A 27,291-nucleotide genomic window follows, 5' to 3' on the forward strand; every position below is an offset into this window, starting at 1 on the left:
TGTTTATTAAAAGATATTAAATGGTACGTTTATATATAATCTTACACAAAATATAATTAAAACTATATATAAGTATTTTATAAAAAAAATTCAGTAGTTATTATGCCAATAATGACATTATTAAAATTTTATTCGCACGATAAATACGCATCATTTTTTTAATTTGCAAAAATTCTTGTATAAATATTCAGAAATTGTTTATTAAAAAATATTAATCGGTACGCCAGTGTAATATTACACAAAATATAATTAAAACTCCATTGATTTTTTATATAGCAGAAGATTATAATATAAGCTAGCTATAATGCCAATAATGATAATATTAAAATTTTACTTGCACGATAAACACGCGAATATCTTCAAATGGAATAAAACGATTGAATGATAGATAATCGTATAATTGTGATATGTCGCATTATCAATCATTATTTAGTCTTGGAATTTAGAGGAAAAATAGTACATGCTCGCTGACGGAAAAATAGATAGCAACTTTTCAATTACATCCCGTGTACTAAAAGCGTACACGCCGCAAAATCATCTTAAGATAATGACTATTGCTTGCATCACTTGCGTCCTGATTCATTTCTGCAAACGAAACGTCATTGATAGCGAAACCGTCACAATTTCGGTAATCAAAAAAAGGTATGACACACACATAAAGTGTTATACCTTTAAACACACTTTACCTCTCTCGCTCATTCACAAATTAATCTTTGTTCTCCTTACGTTATCTTTCTAGTCTAAATCAAGATACAAAATTAAAGAAAAAAGGTATTAGAATGACTTCGAATTAATTTATAAAAACTTTCCATAAAAATATGCGATATAATTAATATATATATTTAAAAATCAATATATTTTTAAGAATCAATTTCTGATTTTTATTATAATAATCGATTAAGTGAATTAAAGCAATATAACTGGTTTTCCTTAAATTGTAAATTAATAACGTGATCTCGATAAGAGACAATTAAAATGGAGAAAAAAAGGAGGAATCGAAAATAAATCGAGAGACAAAAAAAAAAAAAAAATATCGCGAGCCACGAAAACCTTTGGACGCACATGAAATTGTCCGTGATGGCGTACGTGACGGTGACGGATATTTCTACATGCGATCGCAACGATACGTGTAAGCTCGTCGTCCGCTCGATAGAAATCAAGAGCACAAACACACGCACACGCGCGCACATGCACAACGCAACGCAGGTTTCCTCTCGAAGCCAATATTCCACTGATAAGAGCGAGCTGTTACGAGCCACGACAAAAGGAAGAGAGGAGATTGTACACACAATTGCAACATACTGAAAGTTTGGTGGGACGGATTACAGTTCTGTTGACTTTGATTTTCCGTTATTACACCATGCGTTGAAAAAAAATACCTGTTTAATGAGTATGAAAAAATAAAATTGACGACGGTTGTATTAAAAATGAGAAATATTAAAATTTACGTTATTATATAATGCGAGAATATATGTGAATAAATAAATTTGAGATCGCGAATTGAATATTGCGTGTATATATAATCATAATTATCCAAATAAAACATATAAAAATGATAAAATTGAATTTCGTACAAATTAATCAGAAATCAAACCCAATAAAATAATAAGACTGTTAAGAATCAAGGAAATTTGATAAGATTACAATAATAAATAATAATATGACTTGTATGTCTGTTCCATTCTCCGTCTATAATTGATCTCTGTCTAAAAAAAAATTATTGGTTTATTTCCTCGTCATTTCTCGTATCTTGCAATCCTTCGTGACGAATTTGTTAACCGCTGTCAATAAAAATTATTATCATCACAAGGCGTCTCGTTTGCGAAAATAATGCGTTTTCGGCGGAATTGTAAAAATTGATCCCATGCTTTTTTTTTCCTCTCATAACTCGATAAAGGCAACAATCCGATATGGACTCGCAAACGCATTGGCGCGGATTAACTTCGCGCAATATGCAGTCGCGTTAAAACCAAACCTATATATACGGGGCTTTCATAGGCGAAGTTTGGCGATCATTTGAGTTTACAATCGTGTTATGTCGCGGAGTAAGCAAACAACACGTTGTCGGCAAACAAGAGGTAACTGCGACGCGTATATTGTACAATCGCGCGGCAGATTTCTCAACGATGTGTGATTAAATTCTAGACAAACGCTAATCTTTGTCTCCAAAAAAAAAAAAAAAAAAAAAAAAAAAAAATGTAAATCATAAATATACGAATAAAAATTTACATTTTTTTAAGATAGATCTGGAAGATCGATCAATTTTATATGCAATTTCGAACTTGTGAGTTCGAGAGAAATATGAATTTCACGTGTTTAATTTTATATGTTTTATTTTCAATAAGTTAAAGGTTTCAATCGATCAATAATGTCACAATTAAATAAAACTCATGCACTTAATTTAATAATATTGTCCCTTGACAAATTAATACATATTCAACATAAGATCGAGACAAAGATCTTTTCTTGACAGCTCGAGATACACAACGCGCGTCTCGCGCGTTTGTCTGCGTTTGCTTTCTGTCGTTAGTCTTGTTGCAAATTATACAACAAAATTTGAAAATGCGTGATTGTGTAGATAAAGTAAAATAGATTAGAGACGAGAAAAAAACCACCCAAGCAATGATACAAAACATGTAGAGCGTCAGGTGAACATCGTCGATGGGGAGGCGCGCGAAGCGATGCCGCCACGCTGTCAAAATAAACGGCACTATCGCGATTTATCTCGTTTCCCATGATAATAAGAGATAAAACTGCATCCTTACATTAGCTAGTATATCAGCTAAAATGATAATTTCAGTCGTCGGATCCGCCAGGAACGTGTAGGGCCGTTCTTACTTACGTTCGACTGCACTGATCTGTGAATCATCGTCCGAGGATTCACGATGAGAATGTGAGTTGCGTAAAGTACTTTGACAGCCAAAGTGCACCGCCCAAGAACTACTCGAATGTAACGCAGCATTTCGAGAGAGAGAGAGAGAGAGAGAGAGAGAGAGAGAGAGAGAGAGAGAGAGAGAGAGAGAGAGAGAGAGAGAGAGAGAGAGAGAGAGAGAGAGAGAGAGAGAGAAGTGAAGCAAGAAGTAAAGACGCAATAAAGATTTCGTATATATTTTATACCGCCCGCAGGAAAAGTCTTTAAACGTGTGTGAATAACAGCAATGTATGTGAATAATTCCAAGATTTAAATCTTTCGGATTATCGTAAAAAATCTATTACTTGATCTGGAGGATAAAAGGTATAATTAATAAAATTTACATATTTACAATTCAAGTGAAAGGTAAGATCGAAGAACCTGAGTGTCTCGCGAAAAGTTCCATAGACAATTCTATAAATAAAGTATCAAGTAGTTGAGATAAATGAAGTATCAAGTAGTTGAGATGACATATATAATGGAATCGTGATGAAGTTTTGTAGGTATATATTTTTTTGACGCAAACACAACGGTAGCAAAAATTGCAAGAGAACACAAGGAGGATTTACGTCATTAAACGAAGCGCGAGCGCGTCGAGGTCATTTTGCTTTATCAGCCACGTAGAAATCCCTTATCATCGTATATGAAAAAAATTTAAATACGCGTGTGCGTGTGTAAAGATAGGTAGCATGATTCGCGCGCTCGTATGTGTACGTGAGGATCCGTATCGTCGGGAATCTACGCGAAAATGATGTCTTATTTTTGCACGTTGACATCATGCAGTTTAAAGAATATCGATATACGCGGTGTTCAAAAATCATGGAACATTTTTTTAATTACATTTCTTAATCTGATCAATATAGGGGGATTTTATGTTAATTAAAATATCAACGTTCTCTTTTATTCAACATCTCTTCAATGTTGATTGTCATAGCTTCTTGTAATTAAGCTGCGCGAAGATTTTTTCTCTCTCTCTCTCTCTCTCTCTTTCTTTATTAAAGTGTATCAAAATAAATTTTGTCAATAAACTGTTCTCTCTAAAAAAATTACGTTTGCACGACATCATAGTTTGATATAAATGGATTTAACGACTGTTTGAGAAAATTTCCAAAGTACAGTACTAAGGTTAATTTTTTGTCTCTCATTGAATACTAAGAGGCCAATAAAACTTTATTACAATTTGTCATCGTTTTAATCAAGCATAATGCACGCCCGTGCATCAAAATGGCGAGCATTACAAGTCCTTTATGGCCCAATCGGCGCGTGTTTAACGACGCCTCGTTTCTCTCGCAACGCGTGCAAAGATGAGGAAGGTTTTACGGCGCAATTATTAAAATTTACAACGAGACGGAGCTGTCTCAATTTTAACGTCGACGGGATTAACATCGCGCTACAACCGCGGCGTGCAAACAAATTTCATGCTCATTATTTTCGTCGCAAATATAGTGCGTTCTCGTTCGTCGTAAAATACCCGAAAAATGAGCCTGAAAGTAGAGGACGATAATAAAAACACTCATAATTACCCATGATATTTTTTTTTAATAATAATTCAATTTTGCTAGCCGCAAAAAATTCTCAGACAGTCTTAGGAATTGTCTATCGTTTGCTCTCGAAGAGACGAGACATGCGCGTCGTATACGATGTTTGCATTTCTGCAGCGGCGGGATCGAAACTTTTTTATTCCAATATTTGTATTTCGATCGCCTGGCTACGAATGGAACGTCACGAGACCTTGAAAAATAAATGATTTACACTGGGCTCTCTCATATTCGGAACTAAAGCCCGCGCTGCTTTTTTCAACATTTTAACGACGACAGATCTTTACAAGCGGTATCATATTCCTAGATCCCTATTATTACGTGACATCACTATTTAATGTCTTGTATGTTGCTCAGTGTTTTTCAAGTTATAATTCAAGTTTACAAGATTTCGCAGGAAATTAAATTATTCTATAAATTTATATTAAATTTATCGATAAAGATACGTTAATTTTCAATTAAATTTTACATGGATTTTTTTACAGAATTTTAATTTCGCGCCCGCGTGTTCTTTTATCGAGATATTTAACGTTGAAAATAATGAAATTATTTAAAAAAATGGTGCAATCTAAAGTCTCTTAAGAAAATATTTCGAAATATGTTTTTAAAAGAGAAAGTTCTTTCAGTTGTCATTATTGTATCAAATCGAGACTTTAACGAAATTATTTGAACAAACGGAATGAACAAAAAATCACTGATCGCCGTCATTTCCTGACTTCTGTGGTATATTCACACGACGATTTTTTTCAAAAATAAACTTTGCCAACATTCCGAATAAATTGATCGATAATGGAGCGAAGAGCCGACGGCGCGGCGCGAGAGGACCAATAATTAACGTGCACGACAAACAGTATTATCGTCATTGCCTGATATTATTCCCATTATCTTATATGTACGGCGGCTATGTGCTTAATGATTAATAAAATATTATCTGCGCTCTCGGGGGATATCTCTCTTCCTGGCGACGGATAGTTTCGTGCCAGACATCGCAAGGAGCACCGATGTCGAACACGTTGCGCGAATCTGCATTCGATACAGGTGGCAATGAGATTTTAAGCCGGATCGATGGATCGCGTTTTTGTGAAGATCGAACGCGTTGGAAACGAGAAAGAGAAGTCTCGCACAATGAAAAATATACTTTGTTCTTATAAATGTTGCGGGCGTATACGATTGATAGACTTTCGAGATGGATTGTGAAGTGTAATCGATGATAAATTGAAGCTCTTGTAAATTTTTGAAAACTTGAGATTTGTGAAAATAAAAAGTTAGTGTCAATAGAGAGAGATATATTTCGAGGGTGTAATAATTGTAGGAGTACAAATTGAAAGAAGCTTGTACGAAAGTACAAAGATTGCGTCGAGAATGTGCCTCAATCAAGTGTGGTACAAGTGTGACTTAATTAAATTTGTGAGCACGATTCTTCAAAATTTTATAAAGTTTATAAAAGAAAGTACGTCACAAAAGTACGTCTTGCATGAGAGTATTTGTTCACTGAAATCTTCCGTCGTGAGCCACATCATTCACTTGAGTTATCGATTTAATATTTGCACTGTTGTTGCAATCGAACAATCTGGACACCGTCATTTGGGATATGTTTAGTTTTTAAGCGGCAGATGCTTAAGGTAAATTAATTAAAATAATTAATTTACTCTTGAGAGAGAGAAATAAAAAGAGAGTGAACTCAAAGTGCAAATATTTTCCATCATTTGTGTGAACTGGAAATTACGTATACTCTAATGAGCTCATGTTTTATAACTCCAAATTTTATAATACTTTTCAGAATAATTTTTGTGTAATTTTTTTACCTAATTTCCTCTAAAAAATAAGGAACACGGTGGCGGAGTAAGTTCAATCCTTTGAACGATATCAAAATTAATTTTCATTATATTCATTATATATTTTGATACGTTATTTCCATTCATTACGATTCCGATTTTATAATCAACCATCGAATAACTATCGTCTACGTGATATATAAATTTGTCATATTTTGCTCGTGCGAGTTTCTTACGCACGTGGCTTCGACTGACAGAACAGGCTTATAAGGTAACAATGAACCAAGACCTTGAAAAAAAAAGACTGTCCAAAAGAAATAAAAAGAATTAGAATCACTGAAAAAGAAAAAGCGAGACAGACGAATCGACTTGATGAGGAATCGACCAGTCTGTCTTAGAAAAGTTCGATTTCGGAATCGACATTGACGAAAAGAGGAAGAAGCGGGCCGCGAAGGTATAAAGCACAAGTGTCGAAGAGGCTCAAACATAAAACACAAGTGTTTCTTTCGTTTCTCGCGTTACCACGGATGTTCGCCTTCGGCACCTTTTCACGTGTGTTTCTTTCTGTCTTTCTCTCTCTCTTTCGTTTTTTCTCTCTATCTTTCTCTATCTTTCTTAAGGTCGATCAGATGAAATTGCGTTAGTCGATTTGCTACTTTTCATGTGACTTAAGTTTTATTACACCTTAATGTCTTTTTTTATATTTTAATAATACACGTCAGCTTATGATGTTTGAAGAAGCTATATTAGATTACAACATTAATTAAGAATACTTTCATGCGTTAATGAATAAATACATGTGAAGGAAAGTTATCATATTTAAAATACTTAGCTATTTCAATCGTCTGATGCGTTTCAAGGTATATTAACATTCCATTTCATCGCTTCGACTTATTTCTAAATCACACGTAGAATCCACTAATCATGTTATAAGCAAAAAAAAAAAAATTATTTAACGACAATTGATGCTTGCCTATCCGTCGTACATGAATGCTTGCTACAGATGCGGCGACGCGACGCCGGTTTCTATCAGCGCGGGTTCGAGCAAGAATATAAGAGACTTTTGACTTACGAACTGACGGATCTAAGAGATGAGGAGAGAAGCACCGTCTCTGATCGTCCTGATTGCGGCTTCTGATCGCGTCACGGGCTCCACGTCTCGCACTCTTGACGTCTTCTCGGAGTTCTCCTCGTTTTTTGGTTTTTCGACGAGTGAGCCTGTGAGCGAGACACGCACGCAACGTGCGCTTGACACAGGTGCGTTTCTACGAGAAGTGCGAGAGGAGGAATGCCTGCTTCGTCGTCGTCGTCGTCGTCGCGGTCGCGGTCGTCGTCGTCGTGGTCGTCGTCGTGGTCGTCGTCGTGGTCGTCGTCGTGGTCGTCGTCGTGGTCGTCGTGGTCGTCGTGATCGTCGTCGTGATCGTCGTCGTCGTCGTCGATGGTCGATGTTGAAGCTGCCGTCTAGTAGCGCAAAATCGAAGCTTCGATTTGATCCGAGAGCCGGACAAATATTGACTGACGACGATTAAAAGACTGCCATGCTGGGGTCCCCTTCTGCCATATTTGTATCGGTATTCTCCCCCCGTCGCCTCGCCTGAGCCTCTTCGCTTGTCGACGAAAAATGCAGTAGTGAAGAATAGCAGTATGATATTTTCTTTTGGAACCAACCAAGGTAAATGAGTTTCTCTCTTGAAGCCTCGAGAGATGAAAGCTGCTAATATTTATTAATTGATTAAATAAAGCATTAGAATCTCAATTTTATAAGAAAAAAATGAGTGTTGATAAGATATACTAAAAATAATAACTACGTAAAAATAATAATTTAAGCGCGGAAAAATCATATATACATAGTTTCACAATTATTTTATTTGGACGGTCTGAGATAAACTATTTTCCTGTCAGTGTCATTAGTCGAATAAAAAATTAACGAAATATTAAATAACGATGAGATTTGTCGACGAGAAGATCTATGTTAATGAATTTTACTTTTTAAAATTCAACTAATATGAAAAATTTTCTATAAGATTTTTTAAATAACATGCTTTATATTTCATATTTATCAACTGCGTTAGACGCACGGTTCAGGATTATTATAAATATAATATAGTTTAGAATTTAGATTATAATAATTATTTTATTCGAACAAATGATAAAAACGTTCACGGAATGCATCTACTGGCTGCATTGACTTCATCCTGTGCTTCTTTCGGCGTAAATAGTCTTTTAAAAAGAAATACATGTTTAAATTGATTTTCTCCTACTCTTTCTAATAATGTTATTATTTTCATTAAAAAAATTCATTTTATAAGTGAAAAATGAAATTAAAACTTTATTGCACTTTTTCGGAAAATATATCTTTAAAATCAAAATAAAGTTTTTCAACCTAAAATACGACTCATAAAAAACATTTCCTGTTAATTTCATGTTGGAAAATTGTGTATTATAATACTGTAGTAAATTATGTTTCTATTTGTTATGCTGTCACCGGTCTATTGTAAGAAGGACAACAAAAAGCAATGTTAACCATATAGAATGATTAAATGTTCTATTATACTAATATTTTTTATTATACTATTGGTAAGGCTTTCTGTTTATCGCAATAATGGAAGACATGGAGATAATATATATTTTTCCGACATGAAATTTGTAGAGATTCTTTACATTCTTATGAGTCATATTTTAGTTTAATAAATCTTATTTTGATTTTAAAGATAATTTTTCAAAAATTACAAAGTTTTAATTTCATTTTTCACTTATAAAATGAAATTTTTCGATTAAAATGACAGTATCATTAGAAAGAAGAAAATCTATTGATTTATATAAGCAACATATTTTTTTAGCTTTGCGCCTTTGAACAATGACAAGTTAAGTAGAAAATGTTTTACGCGAAAAACGCGCGTTGAGTTAGTTAGCTGTCTTCAATTCTTTTATTATTTCACTCGGCAACATTTCTGCAGCAAAGTAGAAGAAAATAATTTATAAAAAATCATCCGTATACTGTTCAAATTCCTTTCTGAAACGCATAGTGACTAATGTACTATTTTGTTTAAAAAATAATCCGACTTTACTTTTTTTTCTCGGAAGCCAATTGAAAAAGCTAAACTCATTATAGTGCGATAGTAGATCTTACTGTGCATGATTTTATGTAATTTGCCAATTGAATAAATCGATGCCTATGGCAACTGTTTATAGTTGAGTAATACGCGCTCGGTGCATTTTGATATTGCATAATGACGGAATACTTTGAGCAGCGTTGCATCAAGTTTTGCGAAAAACTTGGTGATATCTAAGCTGAAACAATTTATAAGATTCAGCAAGCTTTCGTAAATGACATTATAGATGTTACAACTAAACAATGATTTATTGGTCAAAAACAGAATTCTTTAGGTTTGCCAAGCCTCTAGATATGGCTTGTCACAGCTATCCCCTAAACTGAAAAAACCGTTGAAAAGGGCTTGATTGGAAAAAGTATCATGCAGAACTTTCAGAAATGTTTCCAGCAATGGAAAAACTACTAGGTTAAGTAATGAACAAGTAATTTACTTTGAATAAAATTAGAATTCAAATTCAAAGGATAAACTATTTTTTTCCGGACAAGTATCTCAAATCGCATACTTTTTGGACAGAATAGTAAAAGAGTCTCAAAACTCATTTTCCATGGATACTCCTATAAATAATATTGCTGTCCATTGTCAAAATCAATGTTTGCACAATAAAGTTTAATAATAATAATAATATATAAGGAAAATATACCTACTACTGTTTCTGACTAATATCAATTAAATCATTATATTAAAAAGTTTTTTTTACGTTAATCATTTGCATTGTCTTGCATTTCGTGTCTTGCTTGTCATCGTTAATTCGAATAACATTACATTTCGATCAACGAGAAATCTTAAAATTATCAGAATGTATTTTAACTTAAAGTATAAAAAATAATTATTATTCGAAAAGATCACAATGAAATAATAATTTATAATTTTTCCTCGTTGTTTCTATTTATATTTAAAATAATAAATATATAAATAATAAATCGCGAGAAATACGCGCTTCAATAAAGGCCTGATCGCGATATATTTAAGTTCTTTACTAAAAGTTAATCAATTATTAATTATGATCATTGCAAAGTATTTCCCAATATTTGCCATAATCGCATGTCGAAGATGAATTTGTCAAGATTGGAGCATCTCGATATATAGCCATACTTACATAAAAGAAGATTTGCCATTGTAATGTGACCATTTTCCTAAAACACAAAGGACATAATGTAGCATTTATTGTTCACTATAGTTAAGGTTGAAGGCACTGTATTGTGTCACTATTCGACCTGTTGTGCAACATAATATAATGCAATAGGATAATAATATATAACTATTACCTGAGTGGTATATAACCACTTACCAAGTACTTGACAGGAGAAAAGACCACTCGGAATGTTGAGTATAATATTCCCTTGGAGGCTACTTTTGAAAATTTTCTTTGTTTAAAAAAGAAGCCATTTCACGATTAGTTGTCACGTAATTGATTGGAGATTCTCTCTCCTCCTTTCTCATTCTCATCAAGACTTTGGTAAAGAACAGAAAAATACAATCTTGTCTCCCTGTCTCCCTCCACTTTTTCTTTCTTGTGCAAAGATAACCATTAGCTCAGTATATTCTGAATTCAAGAAAAATGGAAGAAGAAAAGAATTTTCCATAAAATTCTTTTCTATAAAAATAGACTCATAATGAGACCGAAGATATAAAATAGATCAGTATCCAGAATATTAGCTATAGTTTTCTATAATTACATATCTACATATATAGAGTTATACCTATGATTATATTTATAATCTAAGACTTTACTTTTGCTCGTGGTCGTTCGAATGACAAGACGATCATGCGTCCTAATAATAATGGATCGAGAAAAAATGATAACCATATATTATACTATGTGACAATTAATTTAATTACTATCTCGAATATTCAACATTTTAGAATATAAATTCAGGCTTGCTATTTTCTATGCCTTCTTGCATTTCAAATTAATTTTAGTTATGGGGCCAACATTGTACATAAAGTCTAACGATCATTTAAAAAATATAATTTGTCTTATTGTTAGTTTGAACTATTATTATTTGTTTGGATTCATTTAATATCATTATTTTATGCCAAAATATTTATGTATATTTCAAATAGACTTTTTTTTTAAATTTGAGATTTTTCCTAATTGTACCTTATTAAATAATGGTAATTATTAAGTAAAATATATAGCGTAAAGAAATAAGTTGCGCGCGCGCGCGTGTGTGTGTTTATTTACAAAAATTTTTGAAATTTCTGGAATTTTAATCCGTGATATTTCATTCTATTTTTCTTGATTCTTTTTCAATTTTCGAGAATTTTAATTGTTACGAATTAATAAATAGTAATATGTAAATCTTAACTATCAATTATTTATAATTATCAAAGTAATTTGAAACTGAGAATATTTTAATTCACGTGTTACCTTTTTATTGATTTTATTCTTCTGATATATTTTCGATTTACAAAATTGTAAATACTTCCCGATTTTTTAAATTTAAACTTTTATGTTTTCTGCCACTTTTTTACTAATTATGTCTCCTGTGTGATATATTTCTAATTTTTAAAAGTTTAAAATTTCGCATTTTAAATCCTTTAAATGTGATAAAGAACCTCACATAACAATAAATTACAAAACAAACAATTAAACGAAAGAGAAGAATGTAAATAGAAAAATTAAAACTACAGACTTTTATATTAGACTTAAAATGGCTGTGTCACAGATTAAGTCAGGGCAACCATTTACACACACACACACACACACACACACTACTATTGGCAGTTTATGTATGACTCATGAGAGATGGAATTCAGCCTAGAACGGCCTTCAAAAGGCGTCCCAAGTAAGTTTTAAAAATTCCATTCAGCCATCTCATTGGCTAGACAAAATCTTAAAACCACCTAAAACTAGATTTGAGACGACTGAATATAAGATGTTTATAAATTCCGGCCGAAAAAAATTTAACATTTTGCATCTCAAATTCTTGGACTTAAAATACCAAGCTATTTGATATCGTAAAAACATTGATGAGCAAAAATATATATTAAGGAAAGAGAGAAAAGCTAATATTGGAAAGCTGAAATGTTACAGTACAAAGTAATTCTCTAACAAGGAAAATTATGTAAGTGTGCCCCCTTCGATTTTAATGCGTTTTAAATATTGTATGTTGTAATCTAGGTCAAAATAGAAGACGTATTTTTTTATAGACTACAACATATGTTAAACGTATTAAAATCGGAGGGGGACACTTTCATACCTTTACTTGTAAGATGAAAAATGTACCTAAATTTATCTAAAGTTTGTAGAGTTTCGTATTTCAAATCCTTGGACTTAAAATGCTAGATTACTAAAGAACTTTATATTGCAATGGATTACAAGAAAAAACTTAAAGGAAAGAGAGAAAAATGCTAACATTACAGCTGAAATGTTACAAAGTAATTCTCTAGGAAAATGTATTTGAATCTCATGATTTTACAAAATAAAAGGTTTATTTTCGGCGTTTATTATCTGTCACGTATTCGCGTTTTTATTCACGCGGTTTATTAGTCTCTTATCCTAAAGTTATTTTTGTATAGCTCCCTGTGATGAGGGGATCGGTTTACCTTGCCGTGTACAAGCGCGATGTGTATCTACAGGTATATACGCAACTTGGTTATCTCTTATCACCTGCCTGCCAGGAGGAAGGGATACGAAGCTTTAGGGGTGGAGGATTGTTGTCATGGTTACAGAGCATACACCAAGGTATTCCGTTGATAAGCGGATCAGGTGAGACATCGTTCTAATAAGGCAACGATTCAGCGTGTATTGCTTCAGATTCAACAATAGCGTAATCGTATTATTTAGGGATATTCTGTGTATGTAATGAACAATTATGTATCGTCTTATTAAATAGCGGAACACCTTTATTATAAAAAAAATAATAAAAATAAATAACACTAGTCATACTTTCAATGATTTTATTCATCAATTTTTATTAAATTTATAACGTATTAAAAAGTATAATCATATATATCTCTCTCTTCCGTTGCAGGGAATTTAACAAAAAGTTCTACAAATAGGATATTTTTCCGAGACGAGAATTAATCAGGAGATTTTCTATATTACATATGATTACAAAAAAATATATATTCTAAAGAATAATTTTTTTAATTCATGCGCTCTGATAATTTCCTCTACGATATTATTATAAAATTTTTGTATCGCACTGTTACCTACGCCACTGCTACGAGAGGGAGCATATGTGACTCGCACAGAGATTAGCCGAGACACTTTATTATCGCCAAAAATACACAAGGATGAACTTTCCTCTGGTCGTTCACTGACTCCTTGCCTTGTCAACTAGGTAATGTTTTTATGGATACAACAGCACAAATCCCATGTTAACTACATGACTCGAAAATTCCAATTTCTGATAATATTATATATTATCTGGCTTTTAACACAATATAGGTGCAATTTGGAGGAAACGATATGAGTAGGACGCTTCATATTATGCGATAATGCACATCGCATTAGCCCTTTTTTCATCATAAAATATCATTTTCCTTCTCATTATTATTTCACATATAATTATAATTAAGTTATAATTAATATTATAATATTATACATAAACCGTTTAATTTTTCAGTAGTGATCTCAGTTATTTCTAAATTTTTAATGTCTTTTTCAAATGCAAACTTATACAATAGATTTAATATGTAATATAATTACGTATAAATTGAAGGTACCGATAAAGTTTTCGTGGCTTTATCATTTAAATATCCCTTTTTATTTAAAAATAACTAATGCTTCGATACACAACATTCTAAAAATATATTACATAAAATATATTGACGCATTTGTGCTATTTGCAAAATGCGATGCATGATTACGGAAGGAAAAAAAAACATATAGTCACATATTATAGTCTTAACTGTCGGAAGAAGGATATGTTGACTCGTATAATATATACTATTATCGTTACATGATTATTGTCTAATTGTGTATTACATTAGCCTTATTATTTTTTAAACGCGAGATATCGCTTATATCATATATAACAAAGGCACTATATATTCGCCATAAGATTCTTATATTTTTATCATCTAATTTTACACTCGAACAAGATATATATATATATATATATATATATATAAAGAATGTTTACATCTATTCTTATATATAAATTCCCGTTTATACATATATCTATATACAGATATATTTTCTGCAATTTGGTATTGTCTTAGATTTCCAAGACTCGTTAGTAAAGTCTTCTTTGGTAAAAAAAAAAAAAAAAAAAGGAGAGAGAGAGAGAGAGAGAGAGAGAGACAGAGAGAAAAGATTGAATAAAAAAGTAACTGAAAAACAGTTCATTTTCCTTATCAAAGGAAAGTCCATGTCTTTCAGAAAAAAATCATGCTAAAACTTTTTAAAACGCATATTTACAACTGCTGCTTTTTCGCTTTCTTATACACACGATTTCTAAAGATAACTTTCAATTTCGCGTATCACAATGCGCGTAGGTAAGTAAGAAAGCCTAGTGAGAGATACTTATTTCACTAATTAAGAAGAAAAAGTATATTGTGCAAAAGACAATTGCACAAATTGAAACAAATTGAAACAAATTCTTTCAATATTATATTCATGGATTGCTAAATTTAATAATATATAAATATATAATATATATGTAAATATATAATATATATAATATATATGCTATTTATATATATATATATATATATATATGTATATATATATATGTTTATATATGTATACTATATATATATATATATATAAATATATATTATCAAATCCTTTAAAAAGTATAATGGCTGTGGCAACTTAAAAAGTTACTCAATTTCTTTCTGATCAGCTTTTAAGATGATACAACTGTAGATCTCTCAAGATGTCCGTTGTCCAGCATAATCTTAGAACCAGCTGGGCTATTCGATGGACTACCCAAGGTAACAATATGCGGCGAGGTAAGCTGGTGATGATCTGGTGATTGACCGGCTGAGACCATTCCGGGTGAACGTGTGGCACAAGGTGAAGAGGGACACTCGATCTTGGGCGAAGTGGTCTCCAGCAATTGTTGTTGCTGCTGTTGCGAACTAATCATGTCGTAATACAGGCCTGTGGTTGAGGGCTGATAGGACATTATCCTGCCCGAAGCCTGGGTGTTGCTATAAAGATTGCCCGCGTATGGCACTTGCGACACACCGGTGTGAGCCATCCTCATATCGCTGTAGGTATCTGTCAATAATAAAATCATTGTTAAAAAATTGATTCGAATTGTTTAGACTAAGTATGATGAAATAGATGGGAAATGTTTTACTAGTTTCTCCAAAAATTGTGGAATAGAGAAAATTGAAGGAGGAAAAAAAAAGAGGGAGAACAAATTAATAAAAATTGAAAACTATAAATTATTTTTTTTAGGTAAATAGATAGAGATGCTCGATACGCTTACCTGGCTCAAGTTTCACATTGTTGTTATTATTATTGTTGTTTGCGCATTGCGCGACGTTGCTCGTAAGAGGAGTGTCGCTGGTTTTCATTCCGCCCTTGGGTTTCCGCTTGCGAGTTTGAATACTATCTTTCTTCATAGTCGACGGCCTGTTGACGCCATGCAGCTTGAAGTAAAGACCGCATGCATTACACACCGGTTCGCCGTGTGTGTTACGACGCCACAACGATGTCATCGTCGTTTCGCAATTGCTGCAAGAGAGACCAACGCGCCTCGTAGCAGACTGAAGAAACAGGAAATTGTTATTATTATAATCGTTAATTGCCTTCAACTCGCGAGAGAGAGAGAGAGAGAGAAAGAGAGAGAGAGAGAGAGAGAGAGAGAGAGAGAGAGAGAGAGAGAGAAATTTGTCTTTGGAAATGATTCCGAGGGAGTCTGATGAAAGCGTGATGACGGAGCGCGGTTTGTTCTTTAAAAAAGGTATGATTTCATCTCAAAATAAAAGTAAAATTTCACCGGACTGAATTTCAGAGCAAAGCACACTCAGTTTGTATAACAAGAAGGTCGGAAAATACTTTAAATATTCAAATGTTTGATGGAAAAGTGATAACGATCAATCGCTTTCACCAGGTCGAGCCACTAATGAACTCTGATGCGAACTCAGGAAGGGATTACCGTGACTAGAAAGCTTTCTGTGTGCAAGGTACCGCAGAGAGACCGCGGAGCAGAAAAGCGAGCCACCCTCCGAAGATCACGCGCGAGCCTGGAAAAACTCAACAAACATCACAAAGAATCATTCTGTGTGATTGAAAAATTACGAGCGAGACGAGACGTATTTTACGTTAACAGGCTGCACGTGATTTCCGGGGGGGAGGAGGAGAGTGCTCGTACCATGGGTATAGTGACACCTCGGGGATTACGACTCGAAAGTTGCGTCTCCTGCTGGAAACGTGATACGATCGAGAAGATTGCTTTAGTCGATAGCTTTAATTTATTGGCGTTTAGCGTAATGATGATTGATGAAAATACGATGTTACATGAAACTGAAGGAAAGCCAGAGAGGGAGAGGGGGGGGGGGACAGCAAGAACATTCGTCGATCTTTAATCTTTTAAAAAAAGTTTTCTAGCGTAAATTCTTACTACTAGTTTTATATAATTTAATTATAATTATTTTTTATAATTTTATAAATTCTTAATCAAATAAAAAATTTTCAGTAATTTTAATTACTAAATAATTATAAATTCCTTGCAGAAGTAAAATTCTTAGTAATTTTAATCATTAATTGCATACAAATCTTTTCATTTATCCGTCGATTCTATTTTCATACTTGATTAAGTAACACTATTCTTTAAAAGTAACAATATATAAATATTATAATATGTAAATAAAATATTGATAAATATATATATATAGAGTTTAAAGATTTACAAGAGTTACTCTACTTCAATCGTTAATTAATTACTAATTACTATCTCGTACTTGGTATAATACGATAAAGAATCAACGAAGAATTGATGAGCCGAAGAAAAATATGGGAAGCGCGACAAATTACGGGAACTGGAAATTGCAGATGACATGCGGAGGAATAGATAGAAAAATAGAAAAAGAGAGAGAGTGAGATAGAGAGAGAGAGAGAGAGAAAGAGACAGAAAAAAGACACGAGAAAAATATCATTATCGTATTGTTAGAAAGAGAGGAAAAGATAGAGTGAGAAAGAGAGAGAATGCTGATTTGGGAGGATGACACCTACCAAACGACGGGTCGATTTCTCCTCCGCGAGGACGCGACGGGCGCCACTATACCCATGAATGAAGAGAGGGTCTTTGTAGAAATTGCCCTGGTCCGCCACTGAAACAGACATGAGGCCATACGTTAGGGGTACTTCTTTTGTGCGCGTATTAAACATACACACGGCAATGCGACAGGTCTCGAGGACTAATTTTTTTTTTTTTTTTTTTTTTTTGCATCGCCAATCGAGGATTCGTTTCGTAGATTCATAGTCGGAGAGGGAAAAATGTGATCGCTCGGACTTACGGAAGGGCAGAACACATCACGGGCGAATTTCCACATAAGCTCCTGGACAGTAACAAGAAAGACACAAGCGAGAAAGGATTCTTTGTATTTTTCTCTCTCTCTCTCTTTCTTTTTCCCTTTCTATTCGTCTCTTTCTCCCTTTCGGGTGTACCTCGCAGATTAATCCGGTTTCACGGAACCAGAACGGTATCAGAAATCAAAATTATCCAGATTTCATCAAGAGTTCTTAAAAGAAAGATGTACAATTTTTCCCTCCCGCAGATCTCTCAAATATAAAAACACTAAAAAAATTGCTAAGAATTCAGACACATTTTCTAAAATTTAGTCTTAAGCAGCAGATTCATTTTTCTGAAGGTTCAGAAGAATGTCTGAAAATTCGGACAGTATTTGTAAGAAAACTTGAGACATGAATTTTTTTACAGTGAATAAAAAAAGATTACGATAAATAAATCTGCACAAAACAACTTCTTCAGACCGTTCCGTTTCCGTTATTCCGGATCGCGATGGAGAAAGGGTAACGTCGCGAAGCCTTTCTTACCAAGCGGCGTGGCTGTTTAACTAGAGGACGGTTCATTCCATTCATCTTGTGGTAAAGACCGCATGCGTTGCAGAGGTAATGTCCGGTGCCGTCTCTACGCCATAAGGGTGTGGAAATCGCGCCGCAATTCACGCACTCGCGGCCCTCCGTAAAGTACTCCGCCTCGATGTTGTGCACTGTGTTTCACATTCACACTGGATTTCTCAGAACACTCAGACAACCGCCACGAGCAAAACACGCACACATATGCGATAGCATTTATATGTATGTTATATATCGCTGTTGTTTTTATTCTTAATTAATACGCAGATTTAAACAATAAACATGAACCAGTTGTCAAAAAATAATCGTTAATAATGGTTCATTCGAAAAGATAAAACGATCGATAAAATTATCTATTCTTAATATTTGATAGCGCAATTAGTGTTTAAGCAGTTAAATGATATCGCATTATTAAGTGTTTAAAATATAATTATGATACGTTATTTATAAACGCATTATTTCCTGTATTCTATACAATTTATAGAATTATTTATTAGTAATAATTATTTTCTATATATTTATATAAATTTAGTTAAATTTATATAAATAATTTAAAAATAAATTTATTTTCTATATAGTATTATAAAGAAGAACTATTTGGAATTAATTATTAACCTTATATCTATACTTAATATGATTAATAATTAGAACATGTGTTGCATTAATTCGACTGTAAATGAACTAACAATAAGTGCAAAAAATACTTGCTTTGTGTGGAAAAAAAAAAAAAAAAAAAAAAAAGTATCATCGTCTTTCGACTTTATTTATGGATATAATATTTTCTACCTTTATTTCTCGCAAAAGCAAGTATTCCTCTGCAAATGTTAAAAGCAGGCGTGCAAACGCGGTGCGGAATAAATTTAGCAAGACCACTCGCTTTTCCCACAAATTTCTTTCCTCCTCCATTGCAGAAGCGAAAAATGCAGCCATGTAACGCGTGCTTCCGGCGCGCGACGCGACGCAATTTTCGCGGCCAGGTAAAAAGAGCACTTGCACACACGCAGTCTCCGACAAGAGTAACCATACATCTACGCGGTGGCCTCTTTTTATGTGACCACTCGGAAACAATTGTCTCGTTGGTTCGCGCGACTATGTCTGTGTACCACCCCTCTCTCCCCTCATTTCTACATTACGTGACTATGAATATGCATAGTCTCTCGGACCGCGAACGCTAAACGTATAACGTAAACATATTCCGGAATATGCGAAAAGAAAAATTGTGAAAAAGTACTTGGCTCTACCTGTTTTGCTTGCGCGATGAAAAGAAGCGAAAAATTATAATAAGATCGTTGTAGAATAGCATTTTGAAAAAAAAATTACTACGTTACACAGGAGGCTAAATTATTTTCTGCAACTTATATATATTTCTGTAATTCCTATTTTCTTTAAATCTTTTATTTTTACATCTTAGGGACATTTGTTTTGCTCGCTCCTCTACGGCCTTGTATTTATCGTGTTTTATTTTCTGTAATTTTTCCAATGTTTCCACAAAAGGAAATTTTAAAATCGACAACAATTCAATCGTTCTTAATGACAGTTAGAATTCATTAACATCTTAATAATTTCTTAAAGACGAGTTATTACAGAAAAATTATAAGATAAACTCCTCGTTTCTATCCTAATTCTATCATAATTATCTTGATAATTATACATAATTTTTTTATGAGTTGCGATACAAAAATATGCATATACAAAAGTATATTTTGTATATTCATATACAAAAGAATATGAAAGAAAAAAATATGAAACTCACCAGAAATGTGACATCAAGGAACATCAATGAACAAGAGAAGGAAGGATGCAGGAAGTATAAAAGCGACGAGGGAAGCATGGAAACGGACACGGCGTTATCAGAATTTCCGGCGTTTGCCGATAATAACCATTGCGAGGCAACTGTAAGTACAGTCGTGCAATGTGTGCCGCGTTAAAAAAAAAGTATCTACAAAATTATTTCTGTAATGACAAAATTATACCTATTAACCGAAATGCGGAAGTTATTTTGTCATAAATGTATACCATTTAAACAAACTCGTAGTCGAAAAGAAACGGCAGAACGATATCTTTCTCGTTGTTTAAAATGAATGAAAAATTGTAAGATATTCTCAAGATGTTTTCTCAAACAAATATAACAGGATATCTATTTAAATTTTGTAAAAAAATTCATTGAAAATTCCCTGACTTTCCAGATATTCAAAATTTCACGTAAAGAGAATATTTTAAAGAGTTTTTTGATTTTTCGAAAATAAATTTTCTTATGATACGCATTTTCTAATGTATTTCATTCAAGAAAAAATACAAAATTATTTAAGTTTCTCAAGTGTTAGATTTACAAATGTATTGAAAAAGAAATTAAATAGCATTAACTAATTGTAAGATAAAAATTACAACAAAAAGAATATATAGTATTTGTTCTTTTTATTGTAATTTATTATACGCTTACAATAAAAAGAATTTTTTTTTTAATTCCCTGAGTCTCAATAAAATTCGATGAGAATTCTCTGATTTCTCCAAGTACAAAAACTTAAGGTTTTCCATATTTTTCCAAGGAGTATATAATCCAGGGGGTATGAGCATTAAACGATGTTTCCTTAGAATGCGCGAAAATCCGCGTAAAGAGAATCCCCAGGCCTTATTATTCCTAGTAGAGTCCGAGCGAGCGCATCACTTGACGACGGAGAAAAATAAGAGAATTCATCTCGGGTTACTCCGGTGAAAAAAGAAAAAGAGAAGAAAAGCAAAGCGCAGAAGGAGAAAGAATGAGGAGAGGTCGGCGTACGCGAGCAGCACATCCGGCAGAAATGCCACTGGGAAGCAATCGGATATTATATGTAGGTAAGCAAGAAGCTGCTGATGTTCGTCCGCGAGTCCTACGAACTCTCTCATAGAGAGCCGTGTGTATTATGCACGCGCGGGTCGAGTTGCATTCTCGCGCCTTCATGACGCCACCTTGACCCACAAATACTAGATTATTATTAATTGTCAGATTTTATCGCCGCTCTCCCGAGAATTTGCGAATCAGAGAGATGGGACAGTGATATATATATGTATATATTTTTTTTATATTGCAGAGACGTCCGCAAAGTGTCTGCAGTCGACGCAGAAGGCCTTCAAACTAAACATCTGTATGCACTGTGAAATTATAATAAAATGATGCAAAATATATAATATTAAAAAGAACAATATTTAAAAATTTAAAAAAATTATATACATATACAATAGTAATAAAATGTAAATATATGTATAATTAAATATATAATTAAATAAACATTTAATTGTGTATGTATAATTAAAAGTAATTTATGATGATCGTGAACTCCACGCGTGGAAAATTGGAGCTCGCTTTCTTTCAATTGATGATTCCTTTGAATCATTAAATTAGAATTCAGCTCGAGATATTTAATTGCTCGTATGGTTTTATGACATCTTATAACTTGGCACGCTGTTCTCTCGAAGTAGAGGAACGTCCGTAACTAGATACGAAAGGAAAAGGAGAGAGAGGTGAGGAATTAAAATGCAGGCATTGGGTTACCAAACCGACACGAGGACGAAGAGGTCAGAGGACACGAGAATCTTCTCGAGATAGGGGCGGAATCGGACTTGGAAAGCAATCGGATATTATGTAAGCAAGACGTGGCTGACGTAGCCCGGGTATCCTCTATATGAAATATCCTCTACGCTACGTTAGAGCTTTACGTACAAGGGTTCACGTTGCATTTTCACGCCTGAACGACGCCGTCGCGACTTCGACCTTCGTGAGATCCTGTCTTTGAAACGCGAGAGATGGCGAGAATTCGCATTATTAATAAAAAAAATATCAAAACAGAGTGTCCATGCAAATCTTGTAAAAGAATTCTCTCAAAATTTCTTGATCTTTCAGGAATTTTTGCTAAAAATTCAAGATAAAGAGAATATTTTAAGATTTCTTGATGCAATTTTTTAAAATAATTCCTTTATACGTTTTCTAATGCTTTTAACTCATAAGGAACACAAAGCTACTTAAGTTTTAAATACTAGATTTACATAATATACTGAAAAAAAACTGAAAAGCTTTCGTTAAGATAAAAATTTTTAACTTTTATAACATTTTCATTTTTTATTCACTAAAATTTAAAATAAAAAATATGTACTGCAATTCAATATTTTAAGTTAAGACATTGAACATATAAACAAGAGATAGAGATATAATTTACATAATATAAGAGCAAAATTATTAAAGAATTTTTTCTAAATTTTCTTAATTCTAATAAAATTTCCTGAGAATTCCAAGTTTATTCAAAGAGTATACACTCTGCAGAAAAAAGTGAAAAAGGCATAATTAAATATAATAAAGAAAAGAAATAATGGACACATAATATATATGTTTATATATCGCTTAAGATCAGGTGCAATAAATTGGATTGTGACGTTATTTCTTGTACGCGAATTTAATTTCACAGTTAGACGATTATATACCGGTGCGCAATAATAAGCACTGCGTTATCATCGCATTAACATTCTTGTTCACCTGTGCTTTTGTTTCCTTTGACCGCTCGCTAATCTGCCCTCGGCTTCGCGACACTTGTTATTTCATACTGAGAAAGCTCAATCAATTTCCCGCGCAACGTATGCATTGTACCTGCATGCCTCGTTTGCGACAGGTGTGCAGGCATTGCAGTTGCCATTGTTTATTTACGACTTTTCCTATCCTTTAATATCCAATCATTATTATAAGAATCGAGAATTAGTTTTGTCACTTTTGATATTCAACAGTTTAAATATTTATATAGAAGCAATTTCATATAAATTAATTTTTTCACATAATTTTTTTTCATCTAAATTACTTACATAAATTCTATACCATTTTATTTAATTAAAAAAACAAAGAGCGATGGGATTGCTACGGACGTTCATTTTATCTTAACCATATCCATCATAAATACAGATGTAAGTGAAAAGAAGAAAAAGGCGAGCTGCTTGATGTACAATTTTAAAAGAGAAAATTTTTGGATCACAATCCTTCAGATTAATTTACGGACGGCCACGTGCACGGTCCTTCAGGATGATGCAGGGCTCTCGCGATGCTCTTGCACCAACATTACACGAAAGCATGCCAAGAGAGATGCTCCCACCCCTATGTAGACGGGGGGATACGCGTGTCTGGCGCGGTTAAACTTAAATGCTGTACGGCATGATGAACCCGCGGACTCGAGATACTCGAGGTCGCGGTATGTTAAAAGGAACATCTCTCTCTTTCTCCTGAAATGGAGTCCGGATGGTGCGGCATGTATAACCGCAGACTGAAGCCCCTGAAGAACCACTTAAGGTCTTTAAATTCTCCCTCTCCGACCGATACATCCCTTGGAGATGCGCATCCCGTCCTCTTTATTTCTCCTTTTCTGAATATTTATAAATATCTCGATTTTCTTTTAATCTCTCTGTTGCATACAATTTTCGCGTCAACCGTGTTATGATACGGTTAAAAATAAATGAAAGTGATATCGTGGATGATATCATAAAGGATGGACGATATGTCAAACGATGAAAGTCAAAACAGAAACACTTGACTGGAGCATGGGAAAAAAAAAGATCCTAATTTGTTCCCATGAGCTTTGAGTGTTAAAAAAGAGCGAGACATATACTCGGATACATATTTTTTGCGATAAAAAAAATAAATAAAATGTCGAAGGTGTATTTTCGATGAGAATATTTCAATGAGGACAATTTAAAATTCGGCAAGATATTTTGCTTAACTTAAACTCACACATTGCTTTCTTAAACCTTTACGTCACATACGGATAAAAAAGTCTGATCGCGACCTCTTAACCTCGAGGAGCCAACATTTTATCTCGACGTCATTATTAGTATCTCAAATAAATTTAATATTGCGAAGAAACGCGTTCAATTAACGTTACTATGTATTTGGCAGCGGTTATCGGGCCAGCGAGACTTAATTATGACCCGAAAACAGGGAAAAGCAGAGTAGCGAGCCGAGAGAGCGATATCGGTTACGGTCGTGAACTTGAGCTTGCATAAGAGTCAGAATTAATTGCAAGTGACAACGGAGGAGGCATTTAAAAAGAGAGATTTCGCGTGTTAATCATATTATTTAGCTCCTGTATGACACGCCTGACGAACGTGATATTTTATCGCCGCGAGTCTCCGATCGAAACATAAAGATACACATCTCGTGATTTTAATTTAACATCAGTTTAAAAGAATAATATGCCTTTTCCGCGCTTGATTCAATGAATATAATCTTATTAAAATTGTAGTCTCAAACAATTTTGACATTTGTATTTTCCAGCACAGGGTGTCTACTCAAAATCTTGTAAAAAATTCCCTCAAAATTCTTTCAGATATTTTTGTTTAAAATCCCAGGCAAAGAGAATTTTCAAGATTTTTTTGCAACTTTCTAAAATAAATTTTTTTATTATACATGTTTTCTACTAATGCTTTTCACTTATACGAAAAAAAAAAAAAAAGAGCACAAAGCTACTGTACTGGAAGAATTTTTTATCACTAAAAATTAAAATAAAAGATATGTATTATATATTCAATAAATTAAATTAATAAAATAAATTAAGTATAAGAGCAAAATTATTAAAGAATGACTTTTTTTAAGTTTTCTGAGAATTCTAGGTTTTCCAAGGAATGTACACCCTGCCTGCCAACAGGTAAGATTTTACAAATATAGAACGTCGAGAGGTCGGAACATTTTCACAAAACATTCCAACGTTAAAATCGCAATCCGATTATCTCGGAAAGAAGAACGCGACGATGTGTCACTTCCATTCCCGATACCAGTTTCACTGTATGTCACTGACCGGTTTTAGATTAGATACCTAAGAGATGTTACGCCTGAAGAATACACACATTACGGTGGATATTATCGTAAGCCGACGCGGTTCCGCTAGATACAGCCCTATCGTTACCTCTGCGTATATCGCGCGTAGACGCAACTAGATTAGGCCCGTTCGTACAACCTAGGTCATGGTCATATCAATGTTCGCCTCCTTGGATAGTGTCTGTGACGGGAACAGGTGCCACGGATGACGACGAGAGTCGCGGAAGGAGGTTGTATACCTTAAGACGATGAACTTCTACCGCGAAGTCCGAAATCGTAGACGATAAAGAACAGACTCGCAACTTGAGAGTCGCGCGAGAAAAGTCGGCAGCTTCTACGAAGTGAAAGAACGAGAGATGTGCGTATATATTATTGACTTGGAGAAAGATAGATACATTCCTCTATGTTATAAAAAATTCATAAAATAACAATTTAAATTTTTATAGCAGAAGATCAAAATAAAACTTGTGTTTTTAAATTGAAGTGACAATAATACAAATTATTTTTCTTCTACGTTAAGCGCCACATGACTAAAAACTAACAAGAAAAAAAATAAATACATAAAATAAAAAATAAAAAATTGAAAAAAGAGTTTATTATACCTAATAGTTTTAGTCAATCCATTTTCGACAAGTCACAATAAAACCGCGGATTGATATCGCTGACTCTCGTTTACAAAGTTGACAGGTCAGCAGCCAATGCGACCCGAGTGCGAGCGATAAATCTTCAGTCTCTCGCGATAACAAATATAAATTCGTAAAAGATATGCATCACTTAATCCCATCACTTAATCATCTGATATTGATTTAACGTTACTCATAAATAATCACTACGGTGCAAACAAAAAAGAAAGTCGCGCTCGAGAAATAAATCGCCAGCAGGGCCGACGTAGGATCGAGTAAGGGAAAACTGAAACGCGATATTCGAGTGGCCGGGACCGCCCTAATTTAGTGGATGAAATTAGTCACAACTACATGTGACTTATCCGTGCCACCCGGATCGGGTGAGACGATCTCCTCTCTGCTATTCAATTTTTCACGAGTAACGAAACACATCGAATTCCGTTTCTCTTATTATTTATGACGACCGCAACACGACTTTGGGTTAACGTCAATTTATCAAATGCAGGAGCAGGAATAGTGTCTCATTGCCCATTGAAATTATACAAATCGTTGGAAAATTTAAGGGAACAGAGGTCGAGCAAGTTAGTCATTCGACAAATTCGTAACGAGATAATTCTCCCTCGCGAAAAATCAAGGATATAAAAAAAAAAAAAAAATGAAACAGCGATTGATTGACCAAAGTCTTTGAGAAAAAATGGATAAAGAAACAACGTTGCGTGTTCGCGAGCGCGGAATTCGAGAGCTCGGGGGAAGCGTGTGCGTGCACACGCCCACCGATCTCTCACGCTTGACGATATCCACGCGCACGCAACCGAGCTCGCGTGTGTCCGCTTTAGCGCCGGCGTTCATTTATTTCCGTATGCACGCAGATGCGCGCGACGAAGGATCGTCGCATCAAAGGATACCGCCCACTTTAGGGACGCATGCGGCCTCTGGCTTTTCAAGGACCACCACGAATGAAGGTTGCTTACTGATCACTTGCAGCTCGCTTACGTTACCCTGCACTTTGCGGTTTCGTGTTACGGACTACTTGGGGGGGGGGGAAGGGGGGGGGAATTAATTATTGAAAAATGTGTCGGAAAAAAGGACGAGGAGAAAAATATATCTTAGTTCATGAAGCTCGCGGATCTTCCTCCCTTCATCGTATTATTTATGATTTATTTATAATATTTCATCAATTTATATTCAGAAATATCTAATAAAATGAATTTTGCGAGACTGATGATGTAAAAATATGTGGAGTACGAATTTTGTAAAAAATTCTTTCGTATTTTTATAAAATTTTCAATAAACGTAAATAATAAACAAGTGTGTGTATGCGAGAAACATTTATAAAAAAAAAATTGTTTCTTGATAAGATAGTTTAATGAAACAGTCAGATTGATGTACTATGAAATAGAAGATAAAGATTCGAATGTATTATTATTACAAAGTGCTGCAAAGGATTGCACGTGAAAAAATGATATACATTCAGCAAATGAGTCGCGATGAATAATAAACTATG

At 33.9% G+C, this 27,291-nt stretch overlaps 1 protein-coding gene and 1 pseudogene across 3 annotated transcripts in view; one reads left to right on the forward strand and one right to left on the reverse strand.

The window, feature by feature from the left end:
- Window positions 1-13,226: 13,226 nt before the first annotated feature.
- Window positions 13,227-27,291, reverse strand: part of LOC140674387 (uncharacterized) — a 63,801-nt gene continuing 49,736 nt past the window's right edge. For 2 of the 3 annotated variants that reach the window (XM_072907876.1, XM_072907877.1), the window contains exons 7-9: window positions 18,300-18,475; window positions 15,730-16,009; window positions 13,227-15,515 (exon numbers count right to left, since the gene is read on the reverse strand). In XM_072907876.1, the coding sequence (XP_072763977.1) occupies window positions 15,139-15,515; window positions 15,730-16,009; window positions 18,300-18,475 (833 nt within the window). In that variant the 3' untranslated portion in view covers window positions 13,227-15,138. Of the gene's footprint in view, window positions 15,516-15,729; window positions 16,010-17,477; window positions 17,576-18,299; window positions 18,476-27,291 lie in introns of all 3 variants that reach the window. The other variant, XM_072907878.1, reaches the window with a different exon arrangement.
- Window positions 18,975-21,177, forward strand: LOC140674401 (uncharacterized; annotated as a pseudogene).

The sequence above is a fragment of the Anoplolepis gracilipes genome, chromosome 16 (genome assembly GCF_047496725.1).
Source record: "Anoplolepis gracilipes chromosome 16, ASM4749672v1, whole genome shotgun sequence".
In the NCBI taxonomy this organism is placed as follows: Eukaryota; Metazoa; Arthropoda; class Insecta; order Hymenoptera; family Formicidae; genus Anoplolepis; species Anoplolepis gracilipes.